This window comes from Eschrichtius robustus, chromosome 7, assembly GCF_028021215.1.
Source record: "Eschrichtius robustus isolate mEscRob2 chromosome 7, mEscRob2.pri, whole genome shotgun sequence".
Taxonomy (NCBI): Eukaryota; Metazoa; Chordata; class Mammalia; order Artiodactyla; family Eschrichtiidae; genus Eschrichtius; species Eschrichtius robustus.
Window position 1 is genome coordinate 5,985,713 of NC_090830.1, and position 16,916 is coordinate 6,002,628.

The 16,916-nt window shown below is 39.2% G+C and overlaps 1 protein-coding gene across 2 annotated transcripts in view; it reads right to left on the reverse strand.

Annotated features, from left to right (window-relative positions):
- Window positions 1-12,282: 12,282 nt before the first annotated feature.
- Window positions 12,283-16,916, reverse strand: part of BMS1 (BMS1 ribosome biogenesis factor) — a 44,243-nt gene continuing 39,609 nt past the window's right edge. For both annotated transcript variants that reach the window (XM_068547521.1, XM_068547522.1), the window contains exons 20-23: window positions 16,117-16,264; window positions 15,612-15,787; window positions 13,357-13,518; window positions 12,283-12,824 (exon numbers count right to left, since the gene is read on the reverse strand). In XM_068547521.1, the coding sequence (XP_068403622.1) occupies window positions 12,594-12,824; window positions 13,357-13,518; window positions 15,612-15,787; window positions 16,117-16,264 (717 nt within the window). In that variant the 3' untranslated portion in view covers window positions 12,283-12,593. The remainder of the gene's footprint in view (window positions 12,825-13,356; window positions 13,519-15,611; window positions 15,788-16,116; window positions 16,265-16,916) is intronic.

Below are 16,916 nucleotides of genomic sequence, written 5' to 3' on the forward strand. Positions count from 1 at the left end.
TTGGCTATTGGGAATAATGCTGCTGGGAACATGGGTGTGCAGATATCTGTTTGAGTCCCTGCTTTCAGAAACTCCACACTCTTAGCACCCTGCTAGAGCACCATGCTAGAGCTGTTTCTCATAAACCTCAGGGAAGATGTGAGTCAGTTTGGGAGAGCAGAGGATAAGGAGGTGACGGAGTGGGGTAAGACGGAGTGCAAGGCAGACAGAGCTGCAGGCTGAGGGGGGCACCCTGAGAATCACCACAGGAGGAGGACCGCCCGCTGGGGAAGACGTGTGGGGCTTCCCAGACACCCTGGTGTCAGAGCAGCAGTGGCCCTGGGAGGCCCTGGTACTCTCCCAGGAGCCTGCATTCCTCTCCATCCCTGCTGGGACCATCTCCACACAGTGGGCTGGCCAGGAGCCCAGGCCAGGTGGGAGCCAGTTGACCAACAATATCTGTCACAAGAGAAGTGGGCAGTGTCCCCGCTACAACAGCAGAGATGACACACACACCCCCAACCCAGGAGAAATGCACCCCAACCTGCAACTCCTGCCTACTGTGCTCACTACGCTCTGAGACAGGAGAGCACTTTCCTGGCAAGACGCAAGGAGAGCAAGTGAAAAGGTGCCAGTCCTGGACAACAGGTATCTGGCCTCTCTCCACTCTACCCCTTCAGCCTAAGCAGAGAAACATCCTGGATATGTTAAAAGATTCACTAGCGCCAGAGATTTCAGCAAACAAAACAAGTGAGGCTATTACAGAACAGGAAAATAGATCAGAATATGTCTAACTCGCTTTTTACAGAAAGATTTGAACCCAACAGAGAACATATGTTCTTGTCAGGCTCCCGTAGAGCAGTTGGAAACATTGATGCTGTGCTGGGTGAGCAAGGAGCCCTCAGCATCTTTCACAGATCACATTCTGTCCCCAGTTTGTAATACAATTAGGGACAGTAAGAATGTTAAAAATGCATTTTGGAAACAAAATTAATTTCCACAATGGGAATTATAAAATGTTTGGATCTCAATAGCAGTAAGGTATTCATATAAAAATATGGAATTCAACAAAACTGGCATTTAGAGGGAAATCTATATCCTCAAATGAATTTGTAATAAACAGAATAAAAGGGGAAAAAAGCGAAAGGCAACTTATGTTAAAGAGAAAATAAAAACGGAAATGAAAAGCTCTTTAGAAACAGACTACAGATGGTCCCTGACTTAAAATGTTTTGACTTAACGATTTTTCAACTTCACAGTAGTGTGAAAGCAATGTGCATTCAGTAGAACTGTACTTCAGATTTTGAATTTCGGTCTTTTCCTGGGCTAGTGAAATGCAGTACGGTACCCTCTCGTGATGCTGGGCCACAGCTCCCAGTCAGCCACGTGACCAAAAGGATAAACAACAGATAACTTTCAACCATTCTGTACCCAGACAACTGTTCTGTTTTTTACTTTCAGTACAGTACTCAATAAATTACATGAGCTATTCAACACTTTATTATAAAATAGGCTTTGTGTTAACGTGATTTTGCCCAACTATAGGCTAATGTGAGTGTTCTAAGCATGTTTAAGGTAGGCCAGGCTAAGCTATGACGTTTGGTAGATTAGGTATACTAAATACATTTTCAACTTATGATATTTTTTACTTACAATGGGTTTATCAGGATGTAACCCCATTGTAAGTTGAGGAAGAGATGTACAATAAGAGCATGACCTATCAAAACCTATGGCATATGTCCAAAGAAAGGGACATTTTATAGCCTTGAGTATACATACGTACACTTAAATATAAGAAAGACAAAACTAAGCTTTTTTAAATAGGATGAAATAAGAAATAAGCTAATTTAATTTGAAAACAACAGTAATAAAAGTAGATTTGATAAATAAAACCAAAAACCAGTTCTTTGAAAAGACCACTAAAATAAGCAAACCTCTGGAAAGTCAAGCAAAAGAAAAAAGGGAAAAGGTACGAAACTGAAAATGTGAGGTTAAAACAAGGGACACGACTGCAGATATGAAGGAGATGATTTAAACCACAAGAGGATGGTAGGCACAGCTTCACTCTGGTCGGTTTTGTTGTATCTGGATGAAATGGAAGATTTTCCTGAAATATATAAATCGCCAAAATAGGCTTAACAAGAGGCAGAAAACCTGAAAAGAACAATAAACATAGAACTAAAAAGGTAAAAAGGGATTAGAGGGGCTCCATCAGCCTCCAGGGACAGGGGATGCTGTTATGGATGTTACCAAAACACAGGGGAAAATGCGAAGCTCCCAGTTCTCTACAGGATTAACAGACCGAACAAGGATCACACACACACACACACACACTGCAATGATACAGAAAGATCCTCTGAGACACATACAGTAGTTAAAAATAGAAAGCTTCCAAAAGGAATAAAATTGGGTCATTTGTAGACACGTGGATGGACCTAGAGACTGTCATACAGAGTGAAGTTAAGTCAGAAAGAGAAAACAAATATTGTATATTAATGCATATATGTGGAATCTAGAAAAATGGTACAGATGAACCAGTTTGCAAGGCAGAAATAGAGACACAGATGTAGATAACAAATGTATGGACACCAAGGGGGGAAAGGGGGATGGGATGAACTGGGAGATTGGGATTGACATATATACACTAATATGTATAAAACAGATAACTAATGAGAATCTGCTGTATAGCACTGGGAACTTCCACTTCGCTGTACAGCAGAAACTAACACAACATTGTAAAACAACTCTACCCCAATTAAAAAAAAAGTAGAAAGCTTCCAAACAAGACAATCCTATTTGTGTTTTTTTTAAAAGACAACACATGGAGGAAAATAAATATACATGAATATAAGTGTCCAAAAAAGATCTGGAATATACACATCAGACAGATCACTGTGGCTAGCTGTGAAGCAGAGAGTTTGGAAGGAAGTTAAAGAGAAAAACATTCTTTTTACACTATTCCTGTATCGTTGGAATGTTTACAAACTAAATATGTTCATATATTAGTTCAATAAACTAAATAAATAAACTAAATGAAAAACAAATCAATAAAAGTAAATAAAACCAATAATTAATAGCTTGATAATATTAATTTGAAGAGAAAAGTAATACTTTAATAATTACAAGCTAAATATTTTAAGCTAAAAATAAAAATTGAAAATTTAGAAAACAAATGGAAAGATTTTTTTTTACAATAGGAGGATATTTAAAATAGAGGGTCATTTTTGTAATTAAATAGGTAAGAATGACTCACCCTGACAAGACACAAAACCTCAAAGCCATAAAGGAAAATACCAGATTTGATGTTATGGACGTTTAAAACCTCTATACAAAGAAAGGCATCATGGATTTGTCAAAAGACAAGTGTCAGGGCTTCCCTGGTGGCACAGTGGTTAAGAATCCGCCTGCCAATGCAGGGGACACGGGTTCGAGCCCTGGCCCGGGAAGATCCCACATGCCGTGGAGCAACTAAGCCCGTGCGCCACAACTACTGAGCCTGCGCTCTAGAGTTCGTGAGCCACAACTACTGAGCCCATGAGCCACAGCTACTGAGCCCGTGCTCTGCAACAGGAGAAGCCACCACAATGAGAAGCCCGCACATCACAACGAAGACCCAACGCAGCCAAAAATAAATAAATAATATATATATGTGTATAAAAACCTTTAAAAAAAACCCCAAAAGACAAGTGTCATATTAGGGAAAATATATTTATAAGGTTTGTAAACAGCCACAGGGTTTACATCCAGAATATATAAGGAGCTTTTACAAAGTCACTAATGCCAAGAACCCAACAGAAAAATTAGCAAAGGAGATGCACAAATTACAGAAGATATGAGAATGGCCGATAAACACTTGAAGAGATGCTAAAGCCCTCTAGTTATCTGATAAAAATGCAAATTTAAACAATAATGAAATATTTCTTGTACCCAGCAGACCGGCAAAAATTAAAAGCACTGAGCACATGCATCACTGGCAGGAATCGGAAATGGGAAAATTCTCAGTTACTTTACAAATATTTCCTCTTATCTGTTGATCTTTTCCTCCCCCTCTGGCACTCATATGAGATGAATGTGAATGCCTTCCCTTCTCACCTCCACCCCTCCTTAACTCTCCATCTCGTTGGCCTCCTCCTCATCTTCTCCAGAAGAGCCCCCAACCTGATCCCCGTTCATTCATTTGTTCTTCTGCCCTTTAACCTTCCCACTGAGTTAACCATTTCAGCACTTCCATTGTTCATACCCATTTAACCCCAGCTGGTTCTTCTTCATAACTGCATCATCTAGCCTCATATTTCCAATATCCTCCTGAGGATATTTATCATGCACATGTAAATGCTTTTCCTGTCTTGTTTGTTTATCTGTTCCCTCTGGTGTTCAGTTTGTGGTCTCTGTCTCTCGGAGTTTACTCTTCTCACGTGTCTCATTTTTCCCTACAGCTGCTCACTTTCCCTGAGGAAGGTGAGCCACCTTAGCTGGTCACTTGGGAGGAGGAGCCGGGAGCCTTAGCCCCAGGCAGCACCTTCCAGGGACGGTTAGGGAAGGCGGGCAGGATGCTCCTCAGGGCAGAGAGTAGGGTGAGATTACCTGGCTCAGCCTCCCCTTTTTTGCTCATTCCCGAGGGGCTACTCTGGGCCTCAGGGAACTTCCCTGTCTTCCAGCCTGGGTGCTGTCTTTGTCCAGGGGCTGTCAACCTGCATCGTAATTGACTATCCGCTCAGATGGGGAGGTGCCATGAGGCAGCCCACAAACCTGCCGAGGTGGTGTGGCACTCACTCCAGGTAGGTTCCGGGCTACTCTGGCATTGCCTGGATGCCTGTGTCTGGCATAGGATCTCCTCCTCACAAGAGCAGTGCTGGGCAGGCAGGGACCCCAGGGCGCGGGTAGGAAAGAAGCTGTCCCAGCCTGACCCTGGGTAGCTGAGCAGCAGCTTCCAAACTGGAATGTGCCTCCCCTCCCCTCCCTCACCCCACTGGGCTCTGCCTCCACGGGATTTCTCATGGGTTTTCATCTTCATCCTGGGCTCTAGCAATTAATTATCCCTTTTGTGGCATCTCCAAGGTTTGGATTCATAGACTAGAGCCAGCAGCCCATATTAATTAACCATCTTATTAGGAACAAGAAGCAAAATTTAAAAACAAAATCACAGCATCAGATGTTTTTTCATGGAAGAAGAAAATGGATGCATGCAGACATTGCCAGTGGGAGTATGAATTGTCACACCTTTCCCAAGGGACAGACATTGTGACAATACGTCCCAAACACTTGAAAGATTGACTGGGCATTCCATGACAAGACGGTGTACACTCACATGTCCCTGCTCCTTCCCTCTAAATATGACTAAATGCGCTGGAAATAATCTAAGAGACGATCATAAAAGGAATCTGTAAGGTGGAAAGAGAAACTAACACAACCTTGTAAAGCAACTATACTCCAATAAAAATTAATAGATAAAAAAAATTTTAATAAATAAATAAAAATAAATAAAAGATATATAAGGTGGAAAGAGGAAAGCAGACTGGCTGGGAAGCAGAGGACTTGAGGGATGACACTGCACTGAACTCCTGGGTTTTCTTTTTATCTCCCATTGTCTTAGTCCATTTGGGCTCCTAGACCAAAAACACCATTCAACTGGGTGGCTTAAACAACCAAAGTTTCTCTCTTACAGTTCTGGAGGCTGAGAAGTCCAAGATCAAGGCACTGGCAGAAGGGGAGGGGAGAGGAGAGACAAGGCAAAGAGTTCTTAGACTTGACACCAAAAGTATAATCCATAAAAGAAAAAGTTGATAAATTGCACCACACTCCATCAAAATTAAAATTGTTTTTGCTCTGCAAAAGATCCTAAGATGATGAAAAGAGAAATTACAGATGGGATAAAATACTCGCAAATCACATACCTAACAAAGAACTTGTGTCTAGAATTTATAAAGAACTCTCAGAAGTCAACATTAAATAAACAAAATTGAAAATGTACAAAAGATTTGAACAGAGACTTGACCAAAGAGGCTATATAGATGGCAAATAAGCACATGAAAGGATGGCCAACATAATTAGTCATTAAGGAATTTCAAACTAGAACCACAATGAATTATGACTACACACCTATTAGAATGGCTTTAAGAAAGCAATAACACTAAATGTTTGCAAGGATGCAGAAAGCTGGAGCATTCATACATTGCTGGTGAGAATGTAAAATGGTACAGCCACTCTGGAAAATTGTTTGGAAGTTCCTTTATTTTCTTTTTAATTTTTGGCCACACTGCGCCACATGAGGGATCTTAGTTCCCCGATCAGGGATCAACCCTGTGCCCCCTGCAATGGAAGCACAGAGTCTTAACCACTGGACAGGCAGGGAAGTCCCTGGAAGTACCTTTTAAAATTAAAAATGGACTTTCCATTTGACCCAGAAAATGCAATCTTGGGTGTTTTTACAGGAGAAATGGAAATTTATTTTTACACAGAATCTTATACATGTATATTCATTCATAGCAGCTTTGTTTGTAATAGCCAAAAACTGGAAACTACTCAAATGTCCTTCAATGGTGAATGCTGAACAAACTGCAGAACATAATAGACATTATGGAATACTACTCAAATGTCCTTCAATGGTGAATGCTGAACAAACTGCAGAACATAATAGACATTATGGAATACTATCCAGCATTAAACAGGAAGAGACTATTAATACTAGCAACAACTTGGATGAACTCAAGGAAATTATGCTGAGTGAAATAAGCCAATTTTAAAAGGATACAAACTATATGATTCCATAAAGTTGTGAAGTAACATAAATAGATAGAATACAGACTAATAGTTTTTAGAGGTTAGGGATGCGGTGAGGGTGTGTAGCTCTAAAGTGGTAGCATGAGGAAGCCTTGTAGTGATGGCACAGTTTTATATCATGATTGTATCAAGATTGTGATCATCAAAGCTACACACATGATAATATCACACAGAGTAACACACACACAAATTAGTACATGAATAACTCATGAGATCTGAATAAGCTCTGTGGATTGTACCAAGGTCAATTTCCTGATTTTGATATTGTATTACAGTTATGCCAGATGATAGCATTGGAGGAATGGCACAAGGAACCTCCCTGTAATTTTTTGGCAACTTCCTGTGGATCTTTAATTATTTTAAAATAAAAAGCATTTTTAAAAAATGGCCTCAGAATCTTACTTGTAGGAATTTAAGGAGAAAAACAAAGAGGATTTCAGATCAGGGAAAACGGAGTAAGTAAGTACATTTTGCTCTGTTTCCCACTGAAACGCAAGTGTAAAAGCTGAATAGAATGCACGGAGAAGCTATTTGAGGACTTTTAAAATCAAATAACAGCAGGAGAATTGGGACAGGAGACCATAATTCAAAGTAACACTGAGCCGGTGGTGAGTTTTACCATTTTCCTTTCCCTAGTACCTCACAGTTCTCCTCACTCAAGGCAGCCTGAACTCGGAGGTGGACATAGGTGCAAACAGAGCGCTCAGGAAAGCCCTCTGGTTCTGGCTGAGGAGCAGAAAAGTGTCTCCTAACACCCAGAGAAGAGTGCAAGAAATCCCCCCTCTTCTCTACTCCATTTTCTCCTGCCCCAGCCCCCTGCAGCCCACAGGCACACCCTTTTTTTTGATCCAAGTAGGGTGGGTTTGTTGTTTTCTTTTAACCATTGTTTTCTTACTCTCTGTCCTTTGACTGCTTGACCCTGGATGTGGGCACAGCCATGGTAAGGAAGCTGCAGTGTCTTGGATGGAGGGCTAAAAAGGAGAGCCCAGGTGACTGGAAAGTACCAGGAAATCATGGAACGGGAGGCGTTCAGGACAGTGGGGTTCAGGACCCCCAAAATTTGTTAATGAGCTCCTGGGCTCCCTCCTGAGCTGTGCATGCATAGATCTGACTCTAAAGAGCATATCATTGACTCTGAGAATGGGCCTAAGAGATAGATCAATGTCCCGGTCCTACACGGGCTACGGGTAATCCACACGTGGGACCGACCCAAATAACACTGCAAGGACTTTGTAAATGGAACTGACACTGTGACCACAGCCCACAGAGGTCTGGTTGGGACGTGCAGCTACACAGTGCTTACAGGGACATGTATGGCATTGAATACTTATATTAGAAAAGAAGAAAGGTCTCAAATCATTAATCTAAGCTTCAACCTTAAGACATTAGGAAAAAAGAACAGAAAAAAATCAAGGCAAGTGCAAGAAAAGAAATAAAGAGCAGACACCAATGAAATTGAAAACAGCAAAAGAATAGAGAAAATCAATGAAACCCAAAGCTCGTTCTTTGAAAAAAAATCAATAAAATTAATAAACTTCTAGGAAGACTGGACAAAAGAACAAAAGTAGAGAAGACACAAATTACCAATATTAGGAACGAAAGAGGTGCTATCACTACAGACCCAAAAGATAGTAAAAGGGTAATAAGCGAATCCTTCCTACAAATAACTTTATACTTATAAGTTTCACAACTTAGGTGAAATAAATCAATTCCATTTCATAACCTACCATAATTCACTCAAGATAAAATAATCTGAATAGCCCTGTAACTATTAAAGATATTAAATTCATTGTTAAAAAAAATTTTTTTTTAATGTCCAAGCCTAGATGGTTTCATTGACAAATTCTGTTTTTTTTTTTTTTGGTTGTACCACGCAGCTTGCGGGATCTTATTTCCCTGACTAGGGATCAAACCCATGCCCCCCTGCAGTGGAAGCACAGAGTCCTAACCACTGGGCCGCCAGGGAATTCCCTCATTGACAAATTCTATCAAACATTTAAAGAAGAAATAACAACAATTCTACCCAATCAATTCCAGAATATAAAAGGAGAGGGAACATTTCCCAAATCATCTTATAAGGCCAGCATTACCCTGATACCATCATCAGATAAAAGACAAAAGAACTCTACAGAACCATATCCCTTTTAAATATAGATGCAAAAATCCTCAACAAAACATTAGTGCATGAAATCTAGCAAAATATTAAAATAATAATACATCATCCAGGGATACAATATTGGGATAAACGTCACTCAATTGTAAATATTATTTTTTAATATTTTGTTTGCTACACTTGATGCAATATCTATATAGGTTCAAATATGGTTCAATGTTTGAAAAATAAATCAATGTAATCATCATATTAACAATTGAAAGATGAAAAACCACATGATTATATAAATTGATGAAGAAAAAGCATTTGGCAAAATTCAACATTCATTCATGATAAAGATTCCTAGCTAACCAGGCATGGAAAGGAGTTTCCTCAAACTGAGAAAGAGCATCTACAAAAAAATCGGGACCAAAGCAAGGATGCCCACATTGAACAGTCCAATTTCCCATTATATTGGAAGTCCTATCCAGTGTAACACATAAGAAAAAAAGGCATACAGTTGGAAAGGAAGGAATAAAAACTGTCTCTACTTGCAGACAACATGATAGTCTAAGTATAAAATCCCAAGGAATGTGTTCCCCTCCTCCACAAGAAAGGTCTAGAACTAATAAATGGGCCTAGTAACGTCACAGAATGTAAGCTCAACATACAAAAATCAGTCGTTTTTCTAAAAACTAGCAGTAAACAGTTTAAAGGCAAAAAAAGTCCTACATAAATTGAGAGATATGCCATGGATTGGAGGACCCAACAGAGTGAAAATGTCAATACTCTCCAAGTTGATCTACAGATTTAATGCAATCAAAATCACAGCAGGATTTTTTGATAAATGTAGGCAAGCTTATTAAAATTTATACCAAAAGGAAAAGGCCCTAGAACAGCTGCAACAATTTTGAAAAAGAGAAATAAATTTATTTAGAGGAATCACACTTCCCAATTTTAAGACTTACTGTAAAGCTACAATAATCAAGATCTTGCAGCAAAGGTATAGACGCATCAATCAAAGAACAGAACACAACAGAGAGCCCAGGATATACCCTCACAAATATGCCCAACTGATTTTTGACAAGGATGCAAAGGTATCTCAATGGAGAAAGGATAGCCTTTCAACAAATGGTATTAGAACAATTTGTTGTCTGTTAGTTAAAAAAAAATACCCCAACCTAAATCTCACTCCTTATATAAAAGTTAACTCAAAATGAAAATCGTAAAGCTATAAAGCTTTTAGAAGAAAACATAGGAGAAAATTTCATGATCTGTGGTTAGGAAAAGAGTTCTGAGCCATGACACCAAATGCATGATTCATAAAAGAAAAAAAGTAATAAATTAGGCTTGACAAATATTTTAAATTTTGCAAAAGACACTGTTAAGAGAACGAAAAGACAGCAATAGACTAGGAGAAAGTACCTGCAAATCACATATGTGACAAAGGACTGCTTCCAAAATATATAAGAAACTCTCAAAATCAACAACAAGAAAATGATCCAAATAAAAAGTAGGCAAAAGACTTGAACATAAACTTCACCAAAGAGGACACAGTATATGAAAGGCAAGTAAGCATATGAAAACATGCTCAATATTATTGGTCATTAGGGAAATGCAAATTAAAACCAGTGAGATGGAATGCAAAATGGTACAGCCCCTCCAGAAGACAGTTTGACAGTTCTTTTAAACCATATGACCCAGAAGCGCTACTCCTGGGTATTTTTACCCTGGAGTAATGAAAATTTATGTTCACACAAAAACCTCTACACAGATATTTACAGCAGCTGCATTCATAATTGCCCAAAACTAGAAACAACCACAATGCTCTTCCACTGGGGAATGGATAACCAACTGTGGCCTGTCTGTACAGCTGGTAACTATTTAGTAATCAAAAGGAACGCACCATTGATACACAGGACAATTGGGATGAATCTCAAAGATATGATGCCAATTTCAAAAGAGTACATACCATATTGTTCCACTTACATGATATTCTTGAAATGACAAAGTTGTAGTGATGAAAAACACATCAGGGCTTCCCTGGTGGCGCAGTGGTTGAGAATCTGCCTGCTAATGCAGGGGACACGGGTTCGAGCCCTGGTCTGGGAGGATCCCGCATGCCGCGGAGCAACTGGGCCCGTGAGCCACAATTACTGAGCCTGCGCGTCTGGAGCCTGTGCTCTGCAACAAGAGAGGCCACGATGGTGAGAGGCTCGCGCACCAAGATGAGGAGTGGCCCCCGCTTGCCGCAACTAGAGAAAGCCCTAGCACAGAAACGAAGACCCAACATAGCAATCAATCAATCAATAAATCTTAAAAAAAAAAAATCACATCAGTTTTTTTGGTAGTGGGGAGTGGGGAAGTGGGGAAGGCTTGGGCTGCATAGCATGAGGAAGTGCTTTGGAGAGATGGGACTGTTTGGTATCTTGACAGTGGTGTTGATTACATGAATATATAGGTATGTTTTACAACCTATATAAGTGTCCAAATTCACAGACCTATACAACTCTAAAATGGGACCAGAAGGAGAAACAAAAAATTTAAAAATCTGTTCTGTACCAGTCACTTTGCATTTTGTCTCATTAAATCCTCACAGACTGCAAGATTAGTTTATCATCCCCATATTACAGATAAGAAACTTGAAACTCCAAGATACTCAGGAACTTACCCAGAGTCACACCATGAAGAGTGGCAGAGCCTGGAGCCCTACCCAGACCCTCCCTGCACCTAGTACTGGGATGGTCAAGTCTGCGTGTAGTAGTCTAAGACACTGGGAAAGACAGGCTGCCCTCTTTGTTCATGTCGGTTATGTGTCTGGCTTCTGTGCACAGCCTTGCTAAGCTGGACCTGCTCAGCTTTTAGTCAAATGGACATCTCAGCAGGATCACTTGCGCTTCTTGGGCGCTGGCCTGCATATGCGGGTTGGACTTGGTGATGTTCTTTGATGTATGTGAAGATACTGAACTAATGGAAAGAACGCTGGACTAAGACCTGACTGTTTCATCTTGATCCCTTCCTATTCCTAGATGATTCTACCCACTCCCAGCTAGGTGTTGATGTCTCTCAGGCATGCATTTTAGACCCAGAGGGTATATCAACATGAACTGCAGACAGAATGCCTAACTACCTCCACAGATGTCATCCCTAGTCTAAAAGCATTAAAACAGTATTTAGTGTTAACTAGCTATTATACTAACTTGAAAAACATGTGAAATAAGACGTTAAAATGTCCATTAGGGTCAATAATCAAAGAATATAACATATGACAGACAAAAAAATAAAAATAACTATATATCCTTCTCTAAAATTTTATCTTAATGCTGAGGATTCAAGTTAATATTTTTTCCCTTCTGGAAGACTCATCATGAAGGTGGTAGAGTAAGCAATTATCAAGCATTCATCCCCTAATGAAAACTACTAAGCCAAAATTAACAAGAAGATATTTTAATGATACTTTTGTAGCACAAAATTAAACTGAGACAGGTAAGAGGAATGTGAGGGAATCTAGAAAACCATAAATTATATCGCTTTATTTTGACATAACCCAGATGTTGAGAATGAACAGGTGTCCTATCAGCAGTCTCCATTTCTCCTCTCAAAGGCACAGTCTAGGCAATAAATCCAACAAAGAGGTTGTGCTTAGGCTCCACTCCCCTGACTTGTTATTTAAAAGTACTGCAATATATGAAACCATTCATCACTGCAGATTCAAATGACTGTCTGTCTGTCTGTCTGCAGATCACTTCAATTGCTCCTCAGGCCCCTTCAGGCTGGACTTCTGATTTCTTCTTTCTTTCTGACCCTGAATTCGGTAGAGCTTCTTCCTGAGGTCCTTCTGTCGCTTCAGTTTCTCTTCTTCCTCCTTCTGCTTCACTTTGAAGTGTTCTTTGTTGTGTAGATGCCGTTGCTCCTTGGCTTTCTTCACCTTCTCACTGTGCACTGTACTCAGAGCATCCAGCAGCGCAAGGATCTGACAAGGGCGAAACCCAGTGAGCATCAGAATATTCTTACAGCTACAGCATGCTTTCCTTCTAAGTTTCAGGAGGCCTAAACACCACAGCTGATGGCATCAAAGTTACAATCAATTCATGATCCAAATGAATATTAACCTAGTGAAAATTTATCCTGAACTAGGAAATTGTAATTTGCATGGCAATATAAGTAGGAGCATATTTACTTAGCAAAATACTTAAATAATGGCCTTGACCACAAAACCACCTTTGTTAAATCACTCTGTGGATACTCTGTACAACTAAGAGTGATTTGCCAGCTGTGTGCCTATTATTCCCCATTAAAATGCATAAGGCAGAGCATGACTAAACACAAGAAGCAAAATGGACTCCGGCCTTTCTTCTAACTTCCAGATCTAGTGCCTTGAATAAGTCTGGCCCTTATCCTTTCCTAATGAAAAGTGAGAATGCAGTAAAAATGCCAAGTGTGTTACTGAAAGCATTATTTTCACATCTAAATGCAACATGCTGGAAGCCGTCCATCAACAGTACCTTCCTTTCATGAGGCTCCCGTATGACAGCTGGTCTCAGTCTGTCCTTTGGAATCTTGCCTGCCTTTGCTTGGGTCTTGGGCTTGCTCTTAAATGGCAGGGCCTTCTGCAAGGCTTTTGGAATGTGCAGTGAATTAAAATGTTTCTTTTGCCTCACAATTGGCTGAAAAAGAAAAATAAAACAAAGACTGTGACATATTTATATTATGATCTATGTGCATTTAAAACTTGCATAAAATCTTCTCAATGGGTTGATTTTTCCACAAGATCAGTAACACCACAGTTTGCTGACCATCAGAAATGAGGACTCAATCATCCATCAAATATATATTGCCTCAATGGGCATGCACGGCTGCAGGCAAAACAAAGGAATATATAGAATATACATATTTACAATTCTTCCAAGAAATCAACTGTGCCCAGTATCTACAGTATGGACGATAGGATCTCAACAGAGCAGATGAAAAGATCCAAAGTTTCTGTTAATGGAAAACTCTGGCCTTATCTTTGGGGCACTGAGACGGTTTTTTCTAGCCTAACAAGAATAACTAGCTTTTCATCTTGACTATAAACCTCTCTGGATTTAAGGACATAGTTCTTCCTCCAATGAGCAGCTGAAATGCCCCCATCCCTGATTCTCATTAAGAAGTTTAACTTTATTCTGTTTCTAATAGAAGGCTGGTTGAGAAGAGTGACATTTAAATGACAAATGAAGGCAAAACTCCTTCTACATTCAGTTTTCAAGCTAACCAAATTCTATGCTTAAATTGAGATGACCAAAATTCTTACCTGCCTCAGAAGTAGTTAATAAGTTGAAAGTTTTGCCCTAGACCTTTACCAAGGTCGACAACTATATAGAGAATATGTCTGCTGTATCTTTATGAATTTACTGTTAAAGACATCACCCACAATAATATTCAATATTCTGTTTAAGAAACCAAAATATTTTAGAATGAAAGAAATCAGAGAAATCTCCTTCTCAAAAACAAGTAAGCACCACAGACTGGACAACAGGTACTATGTCCTGAAGTATATTTTAAGAGAAATTCATGGCAATGTGATTCAAATTTTATTAACTATGTTACAGAAAAACTAATGTCTGGAAAACTTCTGTTTCTAGCAGGATGGCAGACCAATACCCTGAATTACCCTCTTATTACAAAACAATTAAATATCCTGCATTAACACAAACAAATCTTTTCAAATGCATTGTTAACCTGTGAACAAAATAATGGACGTTCTCAGAGACCAAAACTTGAATGAAAATGGGAATCCAGACAGGCACTGAGAACTTAACATTTTAAAATACTGATGAGGCCAACTACTGGAAAGGATGTGGAATAACTAGAACTCTGATAAGCTGTTCAAGTCTAACCTGGTATTTCAGTATACTACAGGGATCACACACTGATGTTGAACACATGTACCCTGTAACCTGGCAATCCCACCCATGGGGATCTATGCAACGGAACTGTGTGCACATGCACACCAAACAAGTTGCATATAAGTGTTCAGGGCAGCATTTATAATAGCCAAAAATTCGAAACACTGTCCATCAATGGATAAAACCGACATTCTCATACAATGAAATTCTACTCAACGATAAAAACAAATAAATGTCTGCTATATACAAGAACATGGATGAATCTCATAATACTGAAGGAAAGAAACCAGGCAAAACAGTACGTGGTATATTTTATAAAACTCAAAAAAAGGCAGAAGGAATTTCCATGTCAGGAGTTGGGATAGCGGCTATCTCTGAGGTGGAGGTGGGGTAGTGACTGGGAGAGGTCACAAGGGGGACTTCTATTGTGCTGGTAATTCTATTGCTTGATCCAGGCGATGGCAACTTAGGTATGCTAAAATTCAATGAGCTTTATACACTTATTATTTGTGTACTTTTCTGTGTGTATGTTAACACTTCAATAAAAAGTTTATTAAAACTCTCAAAAAACCCCTCCCCCTTGCTTCAATAAGAATCAGTACATTAATGTTTTTCAAATTAATACATGTATATAGTACAAAAAAAAAAGTTCAAAAGAGGTATATACAGTGAAAAGTTTAAGTCTCCTTTCCAATCCACAGAAAACCACTATTACCACTTGTCCTGTGTTCCTTCCAAAATAGTCTAGGAATGTACAACATGTTCATTCAAATTTAATGTTAGACTTTCTACTTGAAAATTCAAACCACAAGAAACATTACATATGAAGCTTCTAGGTGACACCCATCTACAGAGCACATGGGTGATTGTACCTTATACAGAGAATCCTTGCTGGCCTTTAGTTTGATGCCATGGGAGAGCCGGAGTTGACCAGTTGTCCGCATTCCTGACCAGGTGTCTTTCTCACCAGCTGGTTTCAACAAAGATGTTACTGGGTTATAGAAGGCTGGAACAGAGACAGGATACCAAGTTCTCATGAAGACAATGTCTGGAAAGAGAGGAAATTTACATTAACATTTTCAAAAGAAGATTCATATCCATCTTGGTAAACAAAAGAACAAAATACTCACTCCAAACTTCTCTAGCTGGTTGCACAGTATTTGAAGAGAGACTTCACCAAGTGAACTACTTCTGAATAACACAAAGCTTTTTCTGGGTGTGGCTGGGAGTGGTACACAAGATGCTCCAGCTGGGGAGAGCTACAGCTGACTCCTGTTTCTAAAGACCTAAACTACCACCTATAGTTCACACTGGCTAGAAATCAATAGTGAATGGTAGGTAACATGCTGTTAAGAACACACCACAAAGGATATTTACCACTCATCAGCAGTTTATCCTCAAAGGTGGCCCGGAAAGCTCCTTCTGGAGCCCGGAGCGCCTTCTTGATCTGTCCCCTTATTCCACTGACAGTTCGAATCACAGCACCTTCAAATTTGGCCACTTCCAAAGCAGAATTAAACATTCCCTACAGGTATATATATACATATACATATATATATTAAAAAAATACATACACACAAAGTCAGATATTTTACTTCTTAGTTCATAAATATATCCTTGGTTAAAAAACAAAGAATAATTCATTGAAAGGTGATAAAAAAATCAACTATATTTTTCCCCCTAAAGGTGGAATTACTAAGTCAAAAGGAATACAACTCTATCTTCCCTGAAATAACACTAATTAAGACTCTACTGTGGGCTCATTAACATGTTCATCACTGCTATCTTTGTAGAAAAGAAGATCAAAAAGATATTTATTGGTCTGAACTGGCCTAGATGGCCTTTGCTGTCATCTCACAGGGCTTGACGACAGTTCACATCCTATTACTTAGGTGCACACACTCAGAAAATAAAGAGACAGCAAGATAAATGCTGATGGTAGTATTACCTTATATTATAAGAACATTTTATGATCATCTTAACTCTGTGTTTTTAATGGAAACATCCTCTACTGATGAAATTTTCAATTAATGTTGCTCAAACTACCCTCCCATGTTATACTGCTCTGTGTTACTTAAATATGCTCAGAAATCTAAAGAAGTAAACTAAATATAAAGAATATAAAATATAAAGAAGTAAACCAAAAATATCAAAGACCAAGTTTATAAAAGATTTCA